The following is a 24,144-nucleotide window of genomic DNA, read 5'->3' on the forward strand; positions in this document are numbered from 1 at the left end:
AAAACCGTCCAAAAAATTGAAATTTTCTATTTTGAGCATATACAATTATACTTTCGTATATACGAACATTTAAAAAAATTGTTGTGTACGAACCTGTGCGAACCTGTACGAAATATTTTCATGTATGATGATCGTCCAGCAAGTACGAACAGTTAAGAAAATTTTTCAACTTCATCGGGATGAAAAGGTACGCCATAGTTTTGTACTCTAGATGTCATCTGTACGAATAAGACATCGTACAGTACAAACCGTTCATAAAAATTTGGCATTCATTAGAATGAAAAAGGGCCCATCCAATTCATACTCTGGATGTTGTTTGTATGAATTAGATATCATACAGTATGATCAGTTCAAAAAACTCATGGATTCATCAGGACGAAAAGGGACCCATCCAATTCATACTCTAGATGTCGTCTATACGAACAACATATCGTATATTATGATAAATTAAGGAAAAGATTTAAATTCATCGGGACAAGAAGAGACCTATTCTTTTCGTACTCTAGACGTCGTCTGTATGAAGAACCCTTTGTGTAGTACGATTAGTACTTAGAAAAATTTTCTTCTCTCGTTCTTTTAACTGCTCACAAGAGTGAATAACAGAATAAATCATCCCATACAAAATGAAATCATACAAAATGATTAGTTTAAAAAATTAACATTTTAATCACTCCCCACTGTGTGTGTGCACAATTACTCAATTAAAATCACACTCTCTTAGACTCAATAAAATGAAAAATATAGACTCTATTTATAATGAATCCTAATCTAATTTAGAGTCTTCAACAATCTGAAGTATAGTTTTCCTGAAATCTTAATACACACAAACAATAAAAGCAATACATCCAAAATATGTTAGGAGAAATATTAAGTAAAATTATAATAATAGGAATCATCAAAAACACACATGTTGCAAGAATCTCAACAATCAAAAAACTAAATTGCAACAATCTCAATAAGAGGTAGCAATTCAATTTTTAAATTAGAGATTACTAAAGCATATGATAACTCTAATTAGGTTTTTCTCTATAATTTTTTATCTCTTTTGGTTTCAATTCTAATTTTATTTTAATTATTAAGAATAATATTAAGCTTCCTCATTTTTTTGTGACCATTAATAGTAGGAATCATGGTTTCTATAATTATTCTTATGGTCTCTGATAAGGGGGTCATATCTCTATCGCTCTCTTTATTATTACTATGGAATATATGTCTAGATGACCTCTTTAGAAGTTATCCCAATATGAGTTATCATTCTCATAGAGGTTTTATCATATCAAATCTTAGCTTTGTTGATGACTATATTATTTTTTCTAATGGCTCTTTAAATTTGGTTAAAATTCTTATGAAATGTCTTTAGAATTTTGAAAAGAATAGTGGTCTTCTCATCAACAAGGATAAAAGTTGTTTTAGTACTTACTAAACTATTCAAAATAGTAGAATTAATCCAATTCAAAATTTATCTAGTTTTCTACCCAAATAACTTCTAATTAACTATCTAAGCAATCCTATATTTAAAGGTAGAAAATTATCCTATCTATTTGAGGAAATCATTTTCTAAAATTCAAAAATGGTTATCATCTTTGGAATTCAATCTATAATCCATTGGTGGGAGGTTGGCATTGATTAAAAGTGTTCTTTCTTTATTACCTATTTATATCTTTCAAATAATTCAACCATTAACATTTGTAAGCATATAGAATTACATTTAAAAAAAATTAGGACTCCAGTACTTCTAAATCTAAAATCTTTTGGTCAACTTGGAGCAAGTGTTATGGTGTGTTGAATGACGGTGGTTTAGGTTGCAAAACTCTTAATGATTTAGCTCATGCTTTTTCTCTTAAATTATGGTTCTCCTTTCATTCTAATAAAACTTTATGGGCTAAGTTTTATTCATCCTTAAGGTTTGATCTACACTTGTGGGCTATACCATAAGAATGAAGGCAATGTGGACAACTTCTTTCCTAAATATGTCTAGTCCTGACTCCTATGGATGGGTCTCCTATGATCAGCTCCATAACATGGTTTGATGCATATCTCCACTCTCTATGCAAGGATTTTTTAGTCCCTTTATTTTCTCAGCATATAATATCAATTCTAGTAATGATCTCACCCTCTTCTTCTTCTTCTCTAGATGGAGTATTATTATAGGTCTCATCAAATACTACATGTGTTGACTCTGCTGCTACTAGTATTCTTTATTAAAGTCCTTATAGGTTTTCCCTACTAATGAGTATCCAAAAAATAAAATTTCCCAAGTTTGATATACCATTATTCAATATATAACATTTGCATCTAAAGACATGTAAATGGAAAAGGTTTGACACTCTACCCTTGAAGCTCATAGGATGTCTTCTTCAATTTGGATATGATATTTATCCTATTCTAAATATAACAAGTTGTGTTTACTACCTCAACCTAGAAACATTTGGGTAATCTATATTTATTTAACATAACTCTAGTCGACTTAACTAATGTTCTATTTTCCCTCTCTGTTATTCCATATGCTAGGGTGTTCCAGGTGCCGCAAAGTTGTGTTCTATCCAAACATCTTGACAAAATGATTCAAACATATTATTATTCTCACTCTCTTCCATGGTCAATCATTATAAATGGTAAAAATGGTGTATCCTAATTTTCTTTAAATCCATGTCAAGAATATCCTAAACTACTTAAATGAAACACTTTTACTAGCTAAAAATTTCACCCAAGAAAATCTAATGTAGTCATCTTTAATAATAAACATATATGATTTTTTCCAAAACTTATAGTGTTGACGAGCCCAAATAGGTCAAAATGAAAAATCTCAAGTGGTCTACTAGTGTCAATTTCCTTGATTGAGTGAAAAAAGGACTTAACATGTTTGTCTAGTTTACATGCATTACAAAAGTGCTCCTTAGTGAATTCTAATTTTAGTAGTCCTCTAACTAGATCTAAGTGAATGATCTTTTTTATTGTCCTCATGCTTGCTTGATACATTATCATATGCCACAACCAAGCCTCTTCTATAGTGATCTTTTGATAGTGCACTTTACTAAACTCATTTAGTCTCTCTAAGTCAATCCTATAAACATTATTTACTATAAAGCCATGCAAAATAGGTTTATTATCAAGTAAATTAAATATTTGTTTGAAACAAATTTCATATCAAATCCCTTATCACAAAGTTGGTTGAACTAAAAAATTTAATCTTGACTACGTGGGGGTGTGCATTCTACTTGCACTAGGTTCCACATGCAATAATCTATTGATTGTATAAAAGTAGCCATTTTGATTTTTCAAGAATGAAAAGGAATATTATCGAAAAGCAACATATGGGTAATGGAATACCCATTCTACATGTTTCCATGCAAAACTGTGTTATGTTTGGATCTACTTAAGTATTAAAACCAAATAGATGAGAACACCGCTATGATATAAAATGTAAAAGATTAGGAACAACCAAGAGAGGGGTAAATTAGCTTATTTTAAAATAAAACTGCTTTTTCAAAAATAACAATGATAGTTTGTTTTGAAAATAAATTAAATGATTAACTTTTGAAAACTTGATTTTAAATGTTAATGTTAATGCACTTGAGATTAAACAAGTTAACTAAATAGATTCAAACAAAATTTTGATATAAGCAAAAAATATATTTAGTAGTAAAATATTTTGTTCTTTTTTATTATTATTATTATTTTGAAATGAAAAATGCTTGCAACAAAATCATATTTAAGCAATAAAGATAAAAAATGTAAGAAGTAAAATAACACAAAAAAAAGAAAACATTAATCAAGATTTTTATAGTGATTAAGTAAATATGACCAATGCCCACCACTTGGAGTCCTCTCCTAGGGTATTCCAGTAACCCTCCAGCTCCCAACAAGGGGGAGAAAATTTTCTCCTTCATAGGGATGAGAGAACAATCTTACACCCTTTTTCTCTCAAAATGATACCCTCTTTAGGCACCTAGTGTGATGGATATGTCACACCACTAGCCTCCTACTAGCAAAAGAGTTTTCTCCCAAGAATCTTATGAGATCTCGCTTGTAAGAGCCCATACTCTATCACAAGTGAGGAAAAAGACTTAGAGCAAGCAAAACAACCTTATGAAAACCAGATATCTTGAATACCCTATCAAGAAATCACTCATAATATATCCTCTGTATCCTGTTCTGCCTCATATAATAGAGTAAAACTCTCCCAAAAGCTCTCTCATAAAACATAAAAGAGTATATATAAAAAGCTCTTATTTAAACCCTAAAAATCTTGATATAGTTAATTAGATGGACATATCATACAATTCGGATGAATTCCATACATTATTATTTGAATAACTATGCCAACTTATAGGACCAGATCGTCATATCCGAATGAAGTTCGTCTAAACAAGCTCTCTATTCATTTGGATTGTACGGTGTATATTTAATAATATGATCTTCAAAAAGATGGTGACCCAAAGCATTAAAATTGTAATGCTCCAAAATCAAATTTGAAACAATCATTTATTTTTTTATCCTCCTAATTAATCAATCAGAGCTTCTAAATAATAAATTTGTATATCCAACAAAAAAATTAATAGTTACTTACCTCAGAATATTACACTATATTCATTCTTCCAAAATTAATATATAATAACCAGGAGATCACTCTATCACTAATATATCAAAAACTACTAACTACAAAAATTAAAATAAAATACATAACAAAATCTAAAGAAAATCTGAGTATCTCTATCAACCTCACTCTAATTGGTCTCGATCCCTTGGCCTGAAATCATTTAAAATGCATAATGAGCTAAAAAGCTCAATAAGAAACCAAAACTATATCACTACTTTCAATACAAGGCAAAATAATTAATATATATGTTCGATTCTAGTCGATATGAATCGCCACTTAATATGGGCAATAAAATCTCAAAATTAATAAAAAAATCAATATGATTAATGAAATCAAAAGAGATCTATCAAATTATTAGACATAAGACCGAAAGATGGGAACTAAGTGCCCTACAAGATAATGTTTTAAGCCATAGGAGCCACCTCTTGAACCCTATATGAGACAACTTGTTACATGACAGGAGCCACCTAGTTGAACTTATTGGGGCCACTTCTAAAATCATATCTACATGGTGGATGATTATAGGATAAAGATGCTAACAAGGACGTCAGTTACATAAGTGTGGGAGATTTGAACCCCTTATATAATAGAAACTAAACTCTTAAACATAGAGGCACCTTTTGGTGTAATGGCTGAAATTTTTATAAGAAACTCCACAGTTAAGTGTGCTCATCCCAGAGCAATTCTAGGATGAGTGACCTACAGCAAAGTTATACCAATATGATAAAATCATGAAGCTCTTAGGATAAAGTGGGCAATATCTCGATAGCTAAGAGTTTGTGCTACCATAAAAAAATCATGTCCGACTAAATTTTTTCCAAACATGCTAACTATTCATTCATACTATATGATGGGGATCATACAGTATGAAATCAACTCTGATTCATACTGCTAATTTAAGTTTTTTTAAAAAATAATTAATTATACATGGTGTTAATAGTCATGCTATAATAACTCAAATATGTGGAATAAATTTGCTTGAAAAATATGAAAATTCTAAAGTTCGACGACTTGACACTATTCTAGTGAGCACTGAGGCTTTAGTCCATGAATAGTATATATATATATATATATATATATATATATATATTTGTGTGTGTGTGTGTGTGTCCTTGCCTCACTTCACCAACTCTCTCACTTTGTTACTTAGCCATAAGGAAAATAAAAGAGGGGAAGAGGAGAGAGGAGAGAGAAATATCTTTGGATCAAATTTATCATTCATTCATGTTATAGATTTTGTTATATTTTTTGTAAGTGATTAATCACTTCTATTTTTTGATGATTTTAATTTCTATAGATTTATCTCTAATAAATCTGCAAAAATTATATTATCTCTTGATTTTATAAACTTTCATAGTACAAATTTGAATATGTTATAGATTTGATCATTCTGAACAATTTGATATAATTTTATAGCATTTTAAATGAAGTACTCAATGATATCAGATACATAATTTAATAACATCACGTGATATCATATTGATCCACGTAATTCACTGATTGGGAGTCATAAGTAGCTAGAGATTGATTGGAAGTTATAAGGAGTCGAGGCAACAAATTCACGTGATTCAATCGAAGTAATAAAGAATACATTAATTTGGAGTTATAAGGGACGATTGATTATGATTCACAAATACAAGATACATTTTAGATAAACTAATTGAATATCTGAATACTAATATACACTCATTAAATATCTGAATAGTAATATCGACATTTCTACGAACATTGTACTGATATTATGAATTATATTAATACTATGTCATTAACACTATTTAACATTATTAATTATGATACTAATATTATTACTAGTGCCAGTACTATTGACTATTATTGATATTATGGCTGATGATGTACTGAATTGAGTTGTGATAAACTATGGAATAATAAATTGATATATATATAACAAGTATAGACATTGATGCATATATATTTTTTATATGGTTTATAATATATTGTTCTCTTTTATCTTGCTTTAATTTTAATTATAAAATATTAAATGATTGTTGGGCTACGTGCTCATTAGTTGGTTTTACATATTTTAATGAAATGGTAAGGATCAATTGATATGAGATTTTGGACAAGAAAAAAATGCAATCATGTTTCTTTGTGCTTTTCATTGGTAAGCTCTAATTAAATGGTTAAAATAAAAGACTTACAATTCTTCCAATATAGATCCTAGAGTTTGACACATAATGTATGAATCAATTTGTCTAATACGAACAGTTCAATTTTATAATTGACTTATTTTTAAAATTCAAGATTTAAACGGTCTTAATTTCAATAGCTGATCATCCAGTATGATATGCATCATATTATATGATTAATTATGCAAAATTTTTTAATTTTCAATTTTATATTAATTAATCCCACTTGAGTTTCAAACTTTCCAAAATTTCTGCTCATATTGTATAATACGAGGCTAATCATATAGTATGATATGGCCATAAAAAAAATAATTTAATAAGCACAATTTTAAATTATCCCTTAGGTGTGTGTGATTGTTCAAACAGCTTTATGTCTAAACATACAAAAAGAAAAACTATAATTACAAATTGAAAGATATCCACTACGTCTTGGTCTTCATAGGGTTGACCAATTTTTATTACTTTGAACCTTTTAACCTTAACACACTACTTGGCTTGAATCTGTCACCTGTGTGCTTCCTGCAAATGTTTAAAAAATATTCATTCAAGCATCATTTGATTAGTAGTTAGTATAATCAATATTATTTGTAATCATCAAAACAAAACTATTTAAGAATTTTGATTTAAACAAACAATACCAAATTTTAATCTCTTGAAAATTTTGAATGAAATCTAGGTTTTTCTTTTTAGGAAAAATATAATTTTTTTGGGGATCGAATAAAATTAATTTGCTAAGGGCTCTTCATATAACTTATTAACCAATAGTACATAGTTTAGATGTAATTAGAGTGGTAATAGAATTATCTAATAAAAATTATGAACTTTTTTTTCAAGAATTATTTTATATATAATTATTAAATTAACGGATGATTCAATATTTGAAATTGAGTTAATTGTGCTATAAATTTAAGAGTGCAATTTAATGTTTATGATGAAGTGACATTGTAATTAATGTCTGAATTATGACTATACTTAAAACCGACAAGCTTGATGGAAATTAATGTCTAGATAAAGACTATTTGTTGTATATATATATATATATATATATATTTTAGGACATTTAGGCCAGTTTTAAGACAAATTCATACACACATCACATACAAATGACTTGAACCCAGAACCCCTTGATTTGTAGCCAAAGCTCCCAACCAATAGACCAAAATGAGCTATGTTCGTACGTATAATATGTGAGAAGTCTATGAAGTCCTTACTGATTTTAAAGGCTTTAGGATTTCTTTGGTTCTCTGACGTCTGTTATATAACTATTTTAATGTAGAATTGCTATTTGTTTAATTTTATAAATCTTAATTAATAAATTTGGTTTCCCAAATCAACCAACTATTGAATTTGGACCTTTAATTTAATATGAAAATAAAATTGAACTAGCTGTCGTTGTTTGAATGGAAAAATCATGCAATAATCCAATATAAAAACCATAATTTAGCATTAAAAATTATACTAAATGCAACACGTCAACAAAATCCTATCTAGTCCCATTGGAGATCAAATATATCATTTAATATACATTATCTGTTCAAAGAAGAAAACCAAGAAAATTTTGTTCAAATTCAATTAAACAAAGAGAGAATAATCAATAAGTAACTAAAATAATCAAACCCATAAAATATCATCCAAATTCAATAAATTAAGGAATAAAACAAAGAGAAAATAATTTAAGCTTCATTTTAGACGGCTTTGTTATGCTTCTTAAAGCAATTTTCAAGAACAAAAAATTTAATTTTTTACTAAAAAATTGACTTTTTAATAAAAAAAAATTATTTTAGAAAAATAATAAAAAAATCATCCAAAACGAAGCCTTAAATATGAATGAGGGCTACTTTCATAATATGGTTGAAAGCTACTCTTATAATAGAGAATTGATTTTTATTTACAACCTTGGTCAATGACCAAGTAAAAATGGAAGAAGATGAACATAAATTTTATTATGGGTTTACATAGGTTAAGACATGGACATCATTCAATTTAGACAGGCATGAACAGACTCACTATGTCTGTTCATTTCTTATCAGTAAGGGAAATTGATTCTATTAATAAATTAGCTCATATTTATGTAAATAATAATGTGGAACTTCATGGTATAATCATATATAGTTCTTTACATAGATGATATGTTAACTTTAAAGCTATGAAGAGTTGACAATAATAAGTTGTAGCTCAATATTTCTTTCTCAACTATATGGATAAAAAGAAAATTTTATTCCAAATTTTAAACGATTTATGATGATTACATGATCTAAAAGTCAGATGTCTCTAACAAAGTTTTTGATTCAATTAATATATAACTAAATTTTTTTTTAGCCGTCCCAAATGTAGCCTTAATAAAGCTTGAGTTGATTAAAACCCTAAAGCTATTCAATTGAAAACTATTAAACATTACTACATCCTAACAAATTATTTTCTTATTTGTTTGAGGGTTTAATACTTATAAGATGGAGAAATATTTACATATTTTAAATTATGCTAATTTTTTCTTGAATTTTACCTAACATATTCTGATGCATTTTTATCTATATATATACTTATGCCTATGAACGTTTTAATGTAATGGACGGTGTGATTAAAATTAAAATATCAAATAATAAGCCTAACAAATACTAAAATATATAATATACATATTATATGTTTAATATAATTTTAGTCATTTAACATTACATTTTACAAGGACTTGATTATAATCATGTTCAAAACCAACTTGAAATTAATTTCAAGTTTAAAGTGGCATTAAAAATCAACAAAAATCAGCAATGCCTCTAGGGGTGTAAACTAGTTGAATCAAGCTCGCGCCAGGATGTGTTTGAGCTCGACTCGCAAGTCAAATAACGAGGTCGAACTCGAGTTGAGCTCAAAAGTCAAGCTCGAGTCGCAACTCCAAAACGAGCTGGTCGAGCCGCTTGATTTCGGTATCCCGCCCTTATTTGGTTGTTTTCCCTCCCGATTTCTCAGCCAGCGAGCTGCAGGCGAGGCCTCTCTGAACGTGGCACTGAACTCAGGCTATTTGGTTGTATTTTGTTATAAAGATATAAATGCATAGTTGAAAGAATGTGGTATGATGGGAGAGTATAGTAGCTTTAATATTATATATGAAACTTGTATTGAAGAGTACATCAGCTTTAATATTTAAGATATATTTATTTGAAAATTGCACGGTAGTTATATCTTCAATCGTTCTTTTCTTAAAAAGATAACAATATTTTTTTAATTTAAAATTAATAAAATTACAAATTACTTTATTTAAAAAAAAATCCTAAAATTCTTCATGCCAGCTCACGAGCTTATGAGTCAAATTTCATCAAGCTCGAACTCGAGCTCGTTTACTAAACGGCTTGACTCTTGAGCTCGATAAGCTCAGATCGCCCTTAAATTAGTTAAGCTCGAGCCTGCTCACAAGCCGGCTCAGCTCACTTACACCCCTAATATGGAGTAGCAGCATGAATATATAGATAAGCCTTTGATTAAAAGCTTATTGAAATATACTTTTTATTTTAATTTAAATTACTAATGAATTTCATGAAAGAAAGGAGAATAAATATATCAGGACGAAAACTATCATCCATTCATAAAACAAATGAATGAATATATTAATAAATGATAGTTTTCTCATCATATTTGTTCCATGAAAATCATTAGTAATTTGAACTAAGATAACCAGACTATATAAATGAAATTTCAATCAAAGGCACATCCACGCACTGTAGGATGCAAAAGATGAGATGCTAAGGTGACAAACTATACAGACCAATTCATCTGCAATCTATAGAATTACAGCTTCATTGAGCCAATGATAGCTGGAAATGCATGTCTTGTTGCTAGTCTTGTTACAACACTGACAAGCAGTAGAAATAGAGGCAATTAGGGGTGTAAGTAGCCGAGCCGGCTCGAGCTCCAACCATTTATGGATTGCGAGCCAAGCTTATCGAGCTCACGAGTCGAGTTCGAGCTAGATGAAGCTCGGCTCATAAGTTCACGAGCTAGCTTGAATAATTTTAGAAATTTTTAAAAATAAAGTAATTAGTATTTTTATTAAATTTAGATTTAAAAAAGTTGTTATCTTTCTAAAAAAGTACATTGAAGCAACAACTATAATGCAGTTTTTAAATCAATATATATTAAATATTAAAGCTGATATACTCTCCCATTATGTCACATTCTTTCAACTCTGCATTTATATCTTTATAACAAAATAAAAACAAATAGCCTGAGCTACAGTTGCGTGTGCGGAGAGACCTCACCTGCAGTCTCGTTGCTCGTTGGCCGAGAAACTAGGCGGGAAAACAACAAAATAGGGGCGAGAAGCCGAAGTCAAGCGGCTCGGCCAAGCTTGTTTCGGTGTCGTGAGTTGATTTGACTTTTGAGCTCGATATTTGACTAACGAGTCGAGCTCAAACATCCCCTGGCTCGAGTTAGACAAACATTCCCTGACTCGAGTTAGACTCCACTCGTTTATACCTCTACTCCAAACTACCAATTTTGCCTATTCTTTTTTTCTTTTTAATCAGCTTATGGATAGAAGGTTCATGCCACCCACCTGCTCAACCATGCACGCTTATTTACATGCAAACCCATCATCCACACTACTACACTCTTTTCCAGACCACCACCTAAATTCTATTAGCTCTTGAAGGTTCTTCCTCAATTATTTAACAATGTCGAGAAAACATTGAAATCACTTATGATCAGTCTCTAAATACAAATTTCTTTCTGGAAGTTGTTCTCCCATCTCTTTTGCATCCTTTCTTACTATGAGTCGATATTGCTTAAGAATGGCTCAAGTTAATTCATGCCCAAACAAGTTTACATGCACTTCAATATTAGCCGCCTAAACATAATCTGAAACAGCTCACCTTTGCTATAATGGTTACTAAATCTGATGAGGACATTCCAATGGAGGAATCTAAGTTCTACTCTCCAATTATTAACAACTGCTCCGTGCAAGAGGCAAAAGAAAATTTGATACACATCAGAGGGGGCCACCTTGTGGGACCCAGGGAAACTATTATTCATTATGTGAGGAGGAGGATCAAAGAGAACCTCTTTAATTATTTAGGAATATTTCCTAAAATATATTTAAATTTTTAGGAAGGTTTCCTAAACTATGTTTAATTATTTAGAAAAGTTTCCTAAATTATGTTTAATTTATTTAGGATGGTTTTCAAAATCATGTTTAATTTGTTTAGGAATATTTCCTAAATCATGTTTAATTTGTTTAGGAATATTTTCTAAATCTTGTATAACTGTTTAGGAAAATTTCTTAAATTATATTTAAATTGTTTAGGAAAGTTCTATTAATGCTATCATGTTCTAGGGCTATTTAAGGAAGAGTTGTCTAGCATTTTAGGATCATGTTATGATGGAGTTTTGATTTTGATGTAGTTCTGCTCTTTGAGAGCTTCCTAGCAGCGCCTAGGGTGATTGGGAGAGTCGTTCTACCTCTTGAATTATAGATTACCTATATATTGTTGTTTCCAACCATTAAAAAAGCGGACGAGGCGTCCGCATTGAGTCGCGCCTCAAGTCGAGGCGGAAGTCATGCGTATCAGGGCTTACGCCTCGAACCATCCAGCGAAGCCTACGATTTTTTCGCACAAGGCGTATGCATTAGAGCGTAACGCCACGAGGCAGTATGAGGCACCGCCTCAAAATTTTTTCTTCGGTATATATGTAAATACGATGCAGCCGATTCGTGTGTGTGTATTCACGTATAGGATTAGGGCTTCCTGTGAGAATTGAAAGGCGAACTAGATGCGAAGCAGTGAGGGAAAGAGACGAAGCCGTGAGTGCAAGGGACGAAGTCAGAAGGAGATGATGCAGGAAACGAATCCAAAAGCAATAACGGATTCGAAAGCATGAAACGAAGCCGAAGTTGTGAGTTCAGGAAACTTTCAGGCCTTGGTTAGGTAGGAAGAGCAGGTGAGCGGTGTTGTGGCCTTGACTTTGAGGTGCAGTAACGAAAGCTTGAATAACTCCTGATTCGGCTTTCTTTCATTCGTCCGCTCAGTACATGCTCGGTACCTAGCAGGTACAAGCTCGGTACCGCTCAGTACATACTCGCTACCGAGCAAGTACATGCTCGGTATTGAGCTGTGCATGCTCGGTACTAAGCGGTACATGCTCGGTACTGAGCATATACAACAAGCAGAATCTCAAAATTACTCTTATAAAAAAATTCTGTTCCTCCAGGGGGCAGCGCCCCCTTGAACCCTCGACAGACCGGTACATTTTTGTATTCATGTTGTTTTATTATTGGTAGTACAAATAATTGTTAAAATCTATCCTATTATTAGCATAACTACTGGTATAAGAAGGAAAGATCATGCATGGAAATATGAAACTCAAGTTGAAGTGTCTGGCGAAGGTGCAAAGAAGATATATGTTTACATGAAATGTAATTTCTGTGAGAAACGCATAACTGGTGGCATTAAGAGGTTGAAGGATCATCTAGCCTGTACTCATGTCAATGTGGGACCATGTACAAAAGTACCTGATAAGGTGAAAAAGGAATGTACATATTATTTAAAGAAGTTTGCCACCACAAAGAAGATTACACAAAGAAATATGAAAGAGATGATAGGAAACACTTCTTATTATGGATCACAGCATGAAGGTTCCAGTAGTGGAAGCCATCAAGTTTCTTCTAACCGAGGTACTCGAGGTCCTATGGATAGATTTATGATAAATATTGGTGACGATGATAACATAAACACTCAGGAACTTCAGCCTCCTACGGCTACAAAAGAACTCAGGAATAAGGTTTGTTTGGATATCGCCAGATTCATCTATGAAAATGGGATTTCATTTAATGTTGTTAGGAGTCCTTCATGGATTAATATGTTACGATCTGTTGGAAGCTATGGAAGAGGACTACAACTTCCAAGCATGTATGAACTGAGGACTTGGATGCTGAATGAGGAGTTCAAGACAACTTCAAAAATGGTGGATGATGTTAAGAAGACTTGGATTGAGACAGGAATCACAATAATGTCAGATGATTGGTCAGATATTCGACATAGAAGTATTATTAATTTCTTGATCAACAATCCATATGGAATAGTTTTTATGAAATCAGTGGATGCTTCAAGTTTTCTAAAGGATACACAATTATTGTTTGAAATGTTGGATGAAGTTGTTGATGAAGTGGGTGATGCATTAGTAGTATAAATTGTTACTGATAATGCAAGTGCATATAAAGCTGCAGGGAGAATGTTAATGGAGAAGAGGCCTCACCTTTACTGGAATCCTTGTGCTGCACATTGCATTGATTTAATGCTTGAGAAGTTGGGACAGTTACCTCAGCATAAATTAGCCTTATTGAAGGCCAAATTCGTTAGTAAGTTCATATACAATCATCCTTGGGTACTCAATTTGATGAGAAAATCCACTAATAAGGAAAGTATTAGACCTACGGTTATGAGATTTGCTACTGCATATTTAACATTACAGAGATTCAAGGAGTTAAGGCAACCTTTGGAAGCTATGTTTGCTTCTGAAGAATGGGATAAAAGTTCATGGGAAAAAAATAAAAAGGAAAATAGGTAAAAAAAAATTGTTATGAAAGATGATTCATTTTGGCACAGTACAAATTATGCTTTGAAGACAACAACACTATTAGTTAAGGTGCTTAGAATAGTTGATGGTGAGAGGACCCCGGCTATGGGATTTATTTATGAAGCAATGAATAGGGCTAAAGAAGATATTGCAAAAGATTTGGGAGGTCAAGAAAGTGCCTACAAAGAAATATGGGATATTATAGATGAAAAGTGGGATCGTCAATTACACCAACACTTACATGCTGCTGCATACTATTTAAACCCTCAATTTCATTATGATAAAGACTTTCATGTTGATAAAGAGGTGAAAACTGGTTTGTATGCATGTATGGACATACTCATTTCTGAAGAAGACTACCTCAAAGTGAATGATCAACTTGAGAAATTTCATCTGAAGAAGGGAATGCTTGGATTTAGAGTAGCACAAGCATGCTACAAAACACGATCTCCTGGTATGTTTATAATTTGTATATTTATAATTTTAATTTTAATATTTATGTTCAAGTCTTATACTTCAATCAATATTCATAAAATATTTTTCTTTTTCATGTAGAACGTTGGAGTCAGTTTGGAGATGATGTTCCTGGATTGAAAGCTTTACAGTTAAAGTTCTTAGCCTAACATGTTCGGCTTTTGCATGCGAGTGTAATTGGAGCATCTTCAATAAAATTCATACTAAGAGAAGAAATCGGTTGGCCACAGATCAAATGAACAAACTTATTTATGTTATCTTTAACAAAAAACTGAAAGATAGACATCTCAAATTATAGAAGCAAAGAAGCATTAATAATGAAATTGACCATTTATTTGTTGATGATTTACAATCTGATGATGAATGGATTACTCCTAAAAATGTTGATGTTTCTGAATTTGAAGTAGAAGGAGAAACTCAATTCAATGAAGACAGTGAAGCAACTACTCATGTATATAAAAGAAAGAAACAAAGTGAGATGGAGCTTCAAAAAAATTCAAAGGTATTCTTAAATATAATGAATTATTTTTTTATGCTATTTTTGTTTCATTCTAGAGCTAACAAAATATTAACTGATATAGGAGATAAAGGAAAAAATATTATAGATGAAGAAGAGTTTGAGGATGACTTTGACATTAATTATTAAGATTATTCTGAAGAAAATAAAAGTGATGATGAGCCTGTAATGGGTCTTGATCCTAAAGGGATGTTTTATTTTTAAGTGAGTTTATTTTAAATCTTCTTTTCTAGTAATATACTAATGTTATCTTAGAACAAATCATCAAATTCACAATTGACGTAATATTTTGTTATTTTTTGATATTTTTGTCATTATTCATAATTTTAAATTGCTTTATTTTTATAATTTTAAGCTTACGCCTCGATCTGCCTCGAGGCTTACGCCTCGCCTCACTTAGCCAAAATGTCTCGATTCTCGATTTTGCCTTTTAAAACGTTGGTTGTTTCTTATTAAAGTATTAATATAAAATCAGCCATTGCTCTGGTTTTACTATAATTTTTCAATCTGTTGTTTGTTATTTTTGTTTTCAAGGAGTATTAAAGTTCCTCTCAAATGTCCACGTCTTAACTAGATTGTTATACAAATTGTTTTTGTTATATGATGCATCTAAATGGGAAAAAGAATTTAGCTAGATCAAATTCTTCATCTTCCCTCTTTTGCTTAGCATTTTAGCCTCTAGTAATGATAATTACTTTAAAAATTTTCACAAGTAAAAAAACCTTCCATTTTCCACTATAAGAAAATGTGCGTTTTCCGTCGGAAGATTCGGTGAATTGTTTTATGCCAGTAACACCGTCACAGGAACCGACAAACTTGTGCCGGTAATTTAACGACGTATTTTCCAATGCACTATATGCCGCAAACATAGCGGCGCAAATTCCACCGACTTTATGCTCGCATTTCTTAAGTTTCTAAAACATATTCCATAGGTAATGACCGGCGAAATTACCGACGCAAATTGTGCCGACTTACTTAAACTCGATGAATAATTACCACTGTAATATCTGCCGGTTATGTAGCCGGCAGATAATACATCGAAAAATGTGCTGGTTAAAGCCCTATTTCGGTGCATTTCTTGAACTAGTTCTCACTTCTTTCTCTTTTCGTCATCGTCCAAGAGCTGCGCTTCCGAGAGCTGCGCCAACACCACGATCTCCCTCTCTTTCCTCAAGTCCCAGATGTGCACGATCTCCCTCTCTTCGCTCAAGTCCGCGAGCTACCCCGACGACTGAAGGTTCATTAGGGATGTTAAGCCCTATAGAACTGGCCCGAGGCTAACCAAGAGGTGGGGTGAATTGGTATTTAAAAATTTCTTTAAGCAAAGCACAAATATCACAAACAAAATCACCACAAAAATAAGTACATAAGAAAATAAATGTGGAAGCAGTAAAAACAAGAACATAAGGGTTTATAATGGTTTGGTCAACTCGACCTACATCCACTCCTCGGAAGCGCTCTCCGAGTATTGCACTACCAATGTGACTCTCCTTTAGCCCCCACAGCTAGGCGGAGAAGCTCTCACAAAAACACCTCCTTTTTACCACATTCGGCAAGGCAGAGAACCCAACTCCTTTTGCTTCCTCCTGAAGCAGGCAGAGAACCACGATCACTTGTTAAAACTTACCTCTCCTAACCCTTCCAAGGACAAGAGAATCTAGGAAAGAAGAAGTAAAACAATGCTTGGAGCAACCCTTGTGAACCCTCTCACAAGCTCCCCCTCACAAGATCCTCTCTCTCTCTCTCTCCCTCTCTCTCTCTCTCCCTCTCTCTCTCTCTCCTTTAGGTTTTCTCAGGTCAAGATAGCAGCCAAGGATGTTCAAAAACATTGAACTAGAGCTCTTAAATAGCAGAGCTTCAAAGGAGCTCATTAATTGCAAGTTGCCGACATTATCGTCCAGGACGATATTGAAATCTTCCTAGCCGATCATTATAAATATCATAAGATCGGCCATATCATCACCCTGAATGCAAACTGGATGATTAAAAATTTGCTTGATCATCCCAATCGGTATCGATCGTCCCGGCCGATCAGTTCAAATCAGAGGAAAATCGTCTAGAGCATCGCTCTGAATTTGATCTGGCCGATATTCATCGTCTAGAAGCAACTAAGAGTTTTTGAATAGATCGTCCTTACTGATCCTGCGATCGTCTAGGACGATGTGATTGTATCAATCATCCTTAATTACTTCCTTGATTCATGGATCAATTTAGGCATAATTGTGTAAAATTGTCCAGGCCGATATCATGATTGTCCTTGCAATTTTCCAAAAATACCGAATGCCTAACTTGATCATGGCGACAATTTCTTTCTGAATTGAGCATATCGTCCTGGCCGATACAGGTATCGTTTAGGCCGATCAGTTAATTATGGCTGCCTTAACTAAGAACTCCTGATTAGATCTTTTATTTTGAGCTCGATCATCCAGGACAATATAAATATCATCCGGGATGATGTGAGCAAAAACACAAGTTCTAAATCTCTCAAGTGTGTGTGTAGGGTTTCAGTCACTTCAAGCAATTACAATTGACTCAAAAAAGAAAAAAGAAAATTACAGACTAACTCAATCCTAATCTACCCAGTCTTGAGCTGATTCTGATTTTCCGTCCGATCTTTGAGTCCTGAAAAGTCAGTAAAAAAAAAGGCAATCATAGTGAAACAAGATTTATTTACTATCATCAAAATCATAATCCAAAAATATGTTTGTAACAATCTCCCCCTTTTTGATGATGACAAACATATCGATAATCAAATTTAAAACAGTAATGCAAAACTAAACAAGCTTTCAAATTTTCGAACAGAACAAGTACAAACATACTACAAGAGCAAGAACAAACATACTACTCCCCCTTTTGACATCTCAAAAAGGAAGAGGAAACTAAAAACACAAACTAAAGCAACTAAAAACACAATACAGAAAAAAAAGCAATCCACAGAAAACAGAAACTAAAACTACATAAACGAGGGATCCTGATCATCAGATAAAGGTGGAGGTGGTGGACACTGCTGAAAGTAGCTAGCTAGCGTAGTAAACTGAGCATTAAACCAGGCTATATCCTGGTCATGCTGTTGCTGCTAGTGAGTAATGTAGTTGTCAAAATGAGCTAAGTCCTCTGTGCGGTGTTGCTCGTAGCGAGTCATGTCCTCAAAATGTTGCTGCTTCTGTGCAACAACGTAAACATCGAAACGGGTCTCCCAACGATCAAATCTCTCCACTAACTGGTCAAACTGTGAGTGCTGGTGAAGAGGAACATGATCAGGAACGGGAGAGGGAGCCTCCTCCTCCTCGGCCCCCTGCAGTTCCCCATCTCCTGGGTGGAGACGAGTGCTGTGAAGGACATTGAACGAATTATTTGAGTAACAGGGAGGTGGATGGTTGGGGTGAGCATGATATTGAAGATTATATTTGGTTTCAATAATATATGAGATGATGTGTCCCAAAGCCAGATTAGGTTTTCTCTTATGACCCGGATTACGAATTGTAGTTAAATAATCAATGTATCGAAAGATTAGATCAGTAGCATTAAAATCTCTATGGGCCATGATGTAAAAGGTGGTAAGAGAAAGTAATTTTGGTCTCCGGCTTTTGGAATTATGGAAGTGCGAAGGACATGTTGGATTGTCCTAACATCTTTGACTAAAGAGCTAGTCTCTCCAACATGAAAGGGAGAGTTGGTTTTGCGTAGAAAATGATTTACAGCGGACCAGTTGAAGTCAGGATCAGAGATAGTTAAATGCAGCTTATCCCCAGTGGTGGATAGCTGCAGCAGTTCAACACAGTCTTGATATATGATCTCGACTGGGCGTCGATTCACATAGGAGATTAGGGCTATGTAGTCAGCATTTATTCGGAGATTTGCAAAAAATTCAAACAGAAGTTCGGAGGCAAAAGGGACTTCTAGAGTAAGAATGAAGCAGAGAGAAGTGTGAACAAAGAGATCTAGTACCTGATATGAAAGGTAGGCAGGATTGATTATCCTGGAGAGAGTGATGCTGTATTCCTTGTACCGACGGTAAGCTGCATGATCCTCTACTTCCCTAAATTGAGGGTCTAGAGTGGCCCTCGAGGAACTTCCAGAAGCCTGTCGGACTCGCTTTCCACCAGCCATAACAAGAAATCAGAAAGTAAAAATGAGATAAAAAGAAGCTTTGAGGTGAAAACCATGGCTGGAATGGCCTGAATTTAAAGAAACGGCCACATCATCCAGGACGATCGTAGAATCGTCCAGGACGATTTGGTTCAATTATTGCGTACAGGCCAATTTGTCAAAATGGTAGTCCGATCGTCCGGGCCGATCAGATATCGGTTAGGACGATTAGACATAGGCGATCGACCCGAGGAGTTAAGTCGGACGACCGTTGAAAAAGCAGATTGTCCGGGCCGATTAGATATATCGTGCAGGACGATGCACAATAATTGATCGTACCGGCCCAAGTTAAAACATTTTAAATCTATGCCACGTGTATCATCCAGGATGAACAGTGGATCGACAAGGATGATTATCCAATAATGGATCATCCGGGGCCAGTTTTAAGGATTTAAACGTACTGACACGTGGATCGTTCGGGACGATCTAGTGTATCGGCCATGACGATGACCATAAATGCATCGGTCAGGAAAAAAATTGTATAGGCCAAGACAATCAAGATGATTGTAACATAGTTCGATCGGATCGTCCAGAACGATAATGTATCGTCCGGGACGATGAGTTACAGAAGGCTCAGAAAAGTTCAGCAGATGAAATTTTAAAGAGAAATTATCATATCGTCCAGGACGATAGAGGTATCGGCCAGGACGATGTGACAAGAATTTGAAAATCAAGGAAAGATGGAGATGATCAGAAAAAATCCTAAACAAAAATAAATACAACAAAAACAGATAAAAACAAGAAAAAAAATGAAGTTTTTGATTTTTAATTTTTCTATTTTTTCGTCCTGGCCGATCAGTATAAATCTCATAAGATTGGCTAGAGCATCGCCCTGAATGCAAACTGGACGATTCAAAATTTGCTTGATCGTCCAAGACGATCTATCGATCGTCCCGACTGATCAGTTCAAATTAAAGGAAAATCGTCCAGAGCATCGCCCTGAATTTTATCTGGCCGATATTCATCGTCCAGAAGTAACTAAGGGTTTTTGAATAAATCATCCTGACCAATCCTGCGATCGTCCAGGATGATGTGATCATATCAATCATCCTTAATTACTTCCATGATTCCTGGATCAATTTAGGCATAATTGTGTAATATCGTCCAGGCCGATATCATGATCGTCCTATCCGATTTCCAAAAATACAGAATGCCTAACTTGATCATGGTGGCAATTTCTTTCTGAATTGAGCATATCGTCCTGGCTGATACAGGTATCGTCCAGGCTGATCAGTTAATTACGACTACCTTAACTAAGAACTCCTGATTAGATCTTTTGTTTTGAGCTCGATCGTACGGGGTGATGAGAGTAAAAACACAAGTTCTAAATCTCTCAAGTGTGTATGTGTAGAATTTCAGTCACTTTTAGCAACTACAATTGACTCAAAAAAGAAAAAAAGAAAATTACAGACCGACTCAATCCTAATCTACCTAGTCTTGAGCTGATTCCGATTTCTGTCTGATATTTGAGTCCTGAAAAGTCAGTAGAAAAAAAGGCAGTGGTAGTGAAACAAGATTTGTTTGCTATCATCAAAATCATAATCCAAAAATAGGTTTGTAACAACGACCAACCGGCAAGCACTTCATCGTCTCGTCCGAGAGCGGCCCCGACCGATCCCTTGTTGAATTTCACCAAAAGCAGCCCCGAACGCCACCAGTAAGGGAAGGTATTATATCATCACCTTGAGTTTGAATGTTTTTATTATATATTTGCAAGAGAAGGTATATTAGTGTATGCATTATGATTAGAGTTAAAACTAAATATTTGGTGTAATTTTTGTAAAAAATAATATAGGGTTTAGAGTTTTGTAATTTTGGATGATCAAGTCATTAATAAATATGCATGTTATTAAGAGTTATGGTGAAGTAGATGGGGATATTATTAGTAGAATTCAAGGTGGATGGTTGAAGTGGAGGAATGCATTGGGTTTGTTGTGTGATATAAAAGTCCCCCTCAAACTTAAGGGGAAATTCTATAAGTTGGTGGTTAGACCTACAATGCTTTATGATGCTGAATGTTGGACATAAAAATAGAAGCATAATATGGTGAAACAAATGGGGATATTATTAGTAGAATTCAAGTTGGATGGTTGAAGTGGAGGAATGCATTGTGCTTGTTGTGTGATATAAAAGCCCCCCTCAAACTTAAGGGGAAATTCTATAAGGTGGTGGTTAGACCTAAAATGCTTTATGATGCATAATGTTGGAAATAAAAAGAGAGGCATAATATGATGAAATAGATGGAGATATTATTAGTAGAATTCAAGTTGGTTATATTATGAATATCATAGCTCAAAGAAGATGAATTTATAATTGATTGGCGCAAGAACGAAAAATATTAATGAATGAGTTCATTAGAGGGGTGAATATTTTCATTCAGACAGCTTCTCAACTACTCAACTTTATCTTAGATGGAAAGTTTTGTTGCCCATATTCTAAACATAAAAATTAGGTGCACCAAAGTTGAGATGACATAACTATTGTTATATACTTTCGAGGCTTCATACCAGAATATTAATATTGGACTTCTTATAGTGAGTATGAACCAAATTTCGATTCTCGATGCGGCCCATCGATAATTGCTAATATAGATGAGGAAGAAAATATCTGATGTAATATTAAGGACTTAATTCATGATGCAAGTGAAGCATAATTTGAACAATATACAAAAGAGACACCTAATAAAATAACATAAAATTTTTATAATTTATTATATGTTTCCCAATAACCAATATGAAAGGGATGCACCACTCACTCAGAGTTATCTGTTGCTGTTAAGATGTTAAGCATCAAGGCATAATATAATGTCCCCTGTAAATATTTTAATCAATTCATTGGACTGCTTAAAGAAACCAATCCGACATATAACATAATTCCTACAGTTTTATATCAAACTAAGTAGTTGGTTTCCAAGCTTGGTTTGACATACAGAAAGATAGATTGTTGTGCAAATGGATGCATGTTATTCTATAAAGATGAACAAACAAATATTGCATGCCGTCATTGAAATGCACAAAGATTCAAACCAAAGTTTGGAACGAAAAGAAAGTTGAAGGAAGTACTTTTCAGTAGGATATTTTTCTTGTCAATAATTTCTAAACTACAATGATTATATACATCTATGAGATCCGCTGCACAAATGAGATGACATAATGAACGCATTCCGTAAGGTGTTTTTACACATCCATCAGAAGCAGAGGATTGTAGACACTTAGATCGTATACATCCCACCTTTGCCTCAGAATCAAGAAATATAAGAATAGGTTTATGCGCAGATGATTTCACTCCATTTAGTCAGTCTGCTCACCTTACTCATGCTGGCCTGTGACACTCACACCATATAATCTTCTCCCAGAGTTGTGCATGATAACTCATTATATATTTCTAACACTTATCATTTTAGGGCCACATAATCCAAAAGCAAAGATTGATATATTCTTAAAACTGTTAATTGATTATTTAAATTTATTATGAGAAGAGCGAATAAGTACATATGATATCTCCACCAAATAGAAATTTTATTATGAGGGAAGCATTATTTTGGACAATTTGAGACTTTCCCGCATATGACATGCTCTCAGGTTGGAACACTTCAAAAAAATTAGCTTGTCCATATTGTATGGAATATACAAAGTCATTCACTTCAAAACACAGAGGAAAAAACACTTGGTTCGACTGTCATTGCATGTTCTTACCTACAAGTCATTCTTTTAGGTAATTTAAGGATGCTTTTGTTAAAAATAAAATGATGATGTCACAGCCTCCTCCAAGACTAAGTGTGAAGAAATATTTGAAAGAGTAAGGTCCATGCCCACAACATTGAATTCTCCAATAATAGCTGATTAGAAATTGTCAGAGTATGGTGTCAACCACAATTGGATTAAGAAAAGTATTTTTTAGTCATTACCATGTTGGAGGACAAACTTGATCAGACAAAACTTAGACGTATATAATTTACTTTAATAATAATACTAATATATGTATGTTATAGAAAGAAGTATTGGGTAAAGATACGACTCCAGTTGAATTGATAGCCATACCCACAAGCGGTAGGATGATCAACAATGGGTTGATGAGCATGCAAGGAAAGCCTATGTAAATATATAAGTTTAATTTTTGTTATGTTATATATAAATTGCTTAAATTTTTATTAACTTTCATAGGAGGAATATACACGGCTTCGAGAGAGCCAGCTGCAATACGTGAAAGTTCTTCTGGTGGATCAGTAGAATAATTTAACTACTGCACTTGTTCGCAAGCGCTAGGAGAAATGCAGCACGGCATAATATACAGTTTAGGCTCACAAGCAGCTGTATATGAATTGTAGACATCTGGTAGCTCTAGTTTCTCAACTAACATCCAAGAGTCTTTATATACCCAACAGATAGCTGCTCTTACAACTAAGCTAGAATAAGGAAAGCACAAGCTAACTACCAGATGCAAATTAAGCAGAAGCAGCAGCAGCAAAAGCAGATACAACAAGCTCAAATGTTAGAGGAAATGCGAAAGATGAGTAAGCAGATGAGTAGTGGGAGTAGTACAGGATTAGTTGAGGAGACTAAATCAGAGTAGATGTTATTTATTTTACTGATATAAACATCTGTATTTATATATTTTTGAACATGTTTAGTTATCTGTTCATTGGACATCTTGACTTTTTTGTAGTATTTGATATTTGTTGATGATTCTCTTAT

The 24,144-nt window shown here is 33.4% G+C and overlaps 1 protein-coding gene across 1 annotated transcript in view; it reads left to right on the forward strand.

Annotated features, from left to right (window-relative positions):
• Positions 1-14,933, forward strand: part of LOC110098778 — a 50,038-nt gene extending 35,105 nt beyond the window's left edge. The window contains exons 2-6 of the mRNA XM_028696390.1: positions 13,050-13,903; positions 13,961-14,118; positions 14,206-14,297; positions 14,340-14,764; positions 14,866-14,933. Of these exons, the coding sequence (XP_028552223.1) occupies positions 13,050-13,903; positions 13,961-14,118; positions 14,206-14,297; positions 14,340-14,764; positions 14,866-14,933 (1,597 nt within the window). The remainder of the gene's footprint in view (positions 1-13,049; positions 13,904-13,960; positions 14,119-14,205; positions 14,298-14,339; positions 14,765-14,865) is intronic.
• Positions 14,934-24,144: the final 9,211 nt, after the last annotated feature.

Source organism: Dendrobium catenatum, unplaced genomic scaffold (assembly GCF_001605985.2).
Source record: "Dendrobium catenatum unplaced genomic scaffold, ASM160598v2 fragScaff_scaffold_740, whole genome shotgun sequence".
Classification (NCBI taxonomy): domain Eukaryota; kingdom Viridiplantae; phylum Streptophyta; class Magnoliopsida; order Asparagales; family Orchidaceae; genus Dendrobium; species Dendrobium catenatum.